This window comes from Gouania willdenowi, chromosome 20 (genome assembly GCF_900634775.1).
Source record: "Gouania willdenowi chromosome 20, fGouWil2.1, whole genome shotgun sequence".
Classification (NCBI taxonomy): domain Eukaryota; kingdom Metazoa; phylum Chordata; class Actinopteri; order Blenniiformes; family Gobiesocidae; genus Gouania; species Gouania willdenowi.
In genome coordinates this window covers 16,033,990-16,037,271 of record NC_041063.1, presented here as the reverse complement: position 1 = coordinate 16,037,271, position 3,282 = coordinate 16,033,990, and the positions used below count along the sequence as shown (strand labels likewise).

The 3,282-nt window shown below is 43.3% G+C and overlaps 1 protein-coding gene across 1 annotated transcript; it reads right to left on the bottom strand.

Moving 5' to 3' along the window:
- Window positions 1-256: 256 nt before the first annotated feature.
- zic1 (zic family member 1 (odd-paired homolog, Drosophila)) lies at window positions 257-3,019 on the bottom strand. Its single transcript, XM_028434074.1, is given in 4 exon segments — window positions 257-400; window positions 403-553; window positions 1,040-1,203; window positions 1,491-3,019. Coding segments are annotated over 4 exon segments (1,320 nt in total). The 5' UTR covers window positions 2,452-3,019; the 3' UTR covers window positions 257-356.
- Window positions 3,020-3,282: the final 263 nt, after the last annotated feature.

Sequence of the window (3,282 nt, the reverse complement as noted above, 5' to 3'; positions counted from 1 at the left end):
CTTGGTGAAATTTTTTATGTACAAAAAGAATTCAGGCTTCCACCCGCTGATAGCATGCTTTTTGAGCTCACCTTTTTTTTTTTTTTTTTTTTTTTTTTTTTTTTAAATCAGTCTTTCAGTAAAAATAAAGACTTAAAAGAAACAATAAAGAGGGGAGTTACACTCAGTGGCTCCTTTTCAGTCCATACATTGTCTTTCACAGCCTGTTTGGGCCTCCCGTCTTTTCTCAGTCCTGACTTATAAAGTCTTTGATTTCCAGGAGTTGTTGGTTTTTATGTTTTTTTTTTTTTTTGGGCGGAGGGGAAAAAGGGGGGGAATCAGTCTTTTTTTTTTTCTCCCCCCACACAAAAAAATATTTACACGTACCATTCATTGAAATTTGACGACAGCGTGCTGTGGTGGCTGTGTGGTGGACTGCTGAGGCTGCTGGTGATATGGAGCTGCTGCTCTGGTTCTCTGTGGACGGGGACACTATGGTGGGAGGTGTGGACGATTCGTAACCCGAACTGGCCGCAGGAGATGGCTGCGATGCTGGGTTGGTGGCTTCATGGACCTAAAATGTTAGAATGATTTATTATAGTCATTATCATAATATAATAGTAGTATTTTGCTAGTGAAAACACAAAAAAAATGTATTATTTAGATTTTTGGTGCATTTTTTTTAATGATTGTCGATAAACAGTAGATGTGTAAAATAAATAAATACATAAAATAGTCATTCGTTTTGACTCCTTTTTTATGAGCAGATTTTTGCTGCATTTAAAAAAAAGTATTGTTATAAACATGCACCAAAAATTTGACATAAAAACGTGTAAAAACGAATTACTATTTAATGTATTTATTTATTTTTACACATTTATGGATTTAAAAAATGCAACAATTTACAAAATAATACATAATTCTACCTCGTTATTTATTTTTTACTATATAAAGTTAGGAGGTGGAAATGTTATAGGCCTACACACGCGTGTGTGTGTGTGTGTGTGTGTGTGTGCGTGTGTGTATGTGTGCGTGTGTGTGTGTTTGCATGATCTCTTACCTTCATGTGTTTCCGGAGGGAGCTGGGGTGTGTGTAGGACTTGTCGCACATTTTGCAGAGGTATGGCTTGTCCGACGTGTGGACGTGCATGTGTTTCTTGCGGTCACTGCTGTTTGCAAATCGTCTGTCGCAGCCCTCAAACTCACACTTAAACGGCTTCTCACCTGGACATGGCATAAATAAACAGAAACACAATAAATAACACCGAACAGATGCTTGTTTTTTTTGTGCGTAAAATCCTAAAAGTAGTCGTAAAAATGTAAGAGATGTAAGAGATGAGCCTATGGATACAATAATGTATATATTATCAGTGTTTATTATTGTAGCAATACATCTAAGAATTAAAATTTTTGCATGTGATATTATTTAGAAATACTGCAATTATTTGTTGAATAATAAATTAGATGACACTAATTTAAGGCTATCAGAGAGGATAGAGATCAGTTCTTACCAGTGTGCGTCCTTTTGTGTATTTTAAGATTTTCCGATCGAGCAAACACTTTCCCACAGCCGGGAAACGGACACGGGAACGGTTTTTCTCCGGTGTGAACTCTGATGTGATTTACAAGTTTGTATTTGGCTTTGAAAGGCTTTCCTTCTCTGGGGCAGTCCTCCCAGAAGCAGACGTGGTTGGACTGCTCTGGTCCCCCCACATGCTCCACGGTCAGGTGGGTCACCAGCTCGTGCATGGTGCTGAAAGTTTTATTGCACGACTTCTTGGGGTTGCTCAGCTGCTCCGGTTCGATCCACTTGCAGATGAGCTCTTGTTTAATCGGTTGCCGCATGTATCTGAAAAAGGCCCCCGCTCCGTGGTGCGCTGCCATATTCATGTTCATGTGGCCGTAGCCGTGCAGCTGGGTCGATGCGTAATGATCGGATCTCGGGCTCGTAACGTGGCCGTACTGATCAGCCCGTCCATACATGTCCCCCGAGAAGCCCAGCCGCATCTGGCTGTTGACCACGTTGGAGGACGCGTGGCTCGCCGCTTGCTCATGGAGTCCCGGGAAGAGCAGGTGCCCCGCTGCATCTGAGTGTCCGTGTGGCCCTGCGAAACTCCCAGAGGCAAACAAACTGTGCTGCGCACCGGTTGCGTCCCCGAAACCCCGATTTCTGAACAGAAAGTCCCTGGTGGAGTTGAAGGCGGCGGTGGAGTAGGAGCCAACGTGGCTCGGGTGGTGGTGGTGCCCCAGGGCGGCCGCTGCGTAGCCGGGAGCCTGGGAAGAAAACGCCGTCTGCCCGGAGCCGATATCATGGGAGCTGTGGTTGATTTTAAATGCGCCCATCCCGTCTGCGAACGGATTAATCCCCAACGCCACTTCTCGCTCTGTGACTTCGCCTGTTGAGTGATGCCGTGAGGAGCCGAAAGTAGTGACTCCTATGGTGGGATACTGCGGTCCTGCGTCCAGGAGCATCTTCAGTCTAGACTCGCTGAGAAGACTGAGAGCAGAAATCAAACTCGCACGCACTGATATTCTTCCTCCCCCTCTCTGGATATGTTGGTCTGCACCGGGCTCAGCAAACTCTCAAATCCACCGCTTTTCTCTTGACTTTTTTTTTTTTTTTTTCTCAGGATGCAAGGAATTCCCCTTTACCGCTCATCCGATGCGCAAGCAATAACCAAAAAAAAAAAAAAAAAAAAAAAAAAAATCATGCATACATGCACTATTGTCTTTTGCGGTTTTCTCCTTCCTGTGGCGCAACTTTCACCTCCTCAGTCAGGCGGTGAGCTCTAGACTGATAGTCGCAATCATTCCTGCAGATAAATGAATTGAAAAGACAACACAGTCCACCCCTGATGAATGGGAGAGGAGGGGGGTGATCACGTGGTCAAAGAGTCGCTCGCTCATAGGCGGATCCCGCTCTCCCCCACCTCAATAACATCCACTCACCAAATAACAATCCACGATGCAGGGCCCACACTTCTATTGGCCTCTTTGCATCATCAATCCCAGATATTGAGATTGCTGACTGCGGATTTGCTTAAAAAGGCTGAATAACAGCAAAACACAAGTGCAAGACCCACAAGTCGACAATTGGCCACGAAGAGTAATATATATTATATATATATATATATATATATATATATATATATATATATAGATAGTCTTTGTTAACCTGCGGCCAATGAGAGTCGAGCCACATAATTTGTCATGCAAACTAAACAAATAGATAGATTTTAGATTGAGATTGATTAGACTAGTTTCACTAAAAAACAAAACAAAAAAACAACAACAGTGGTTTGA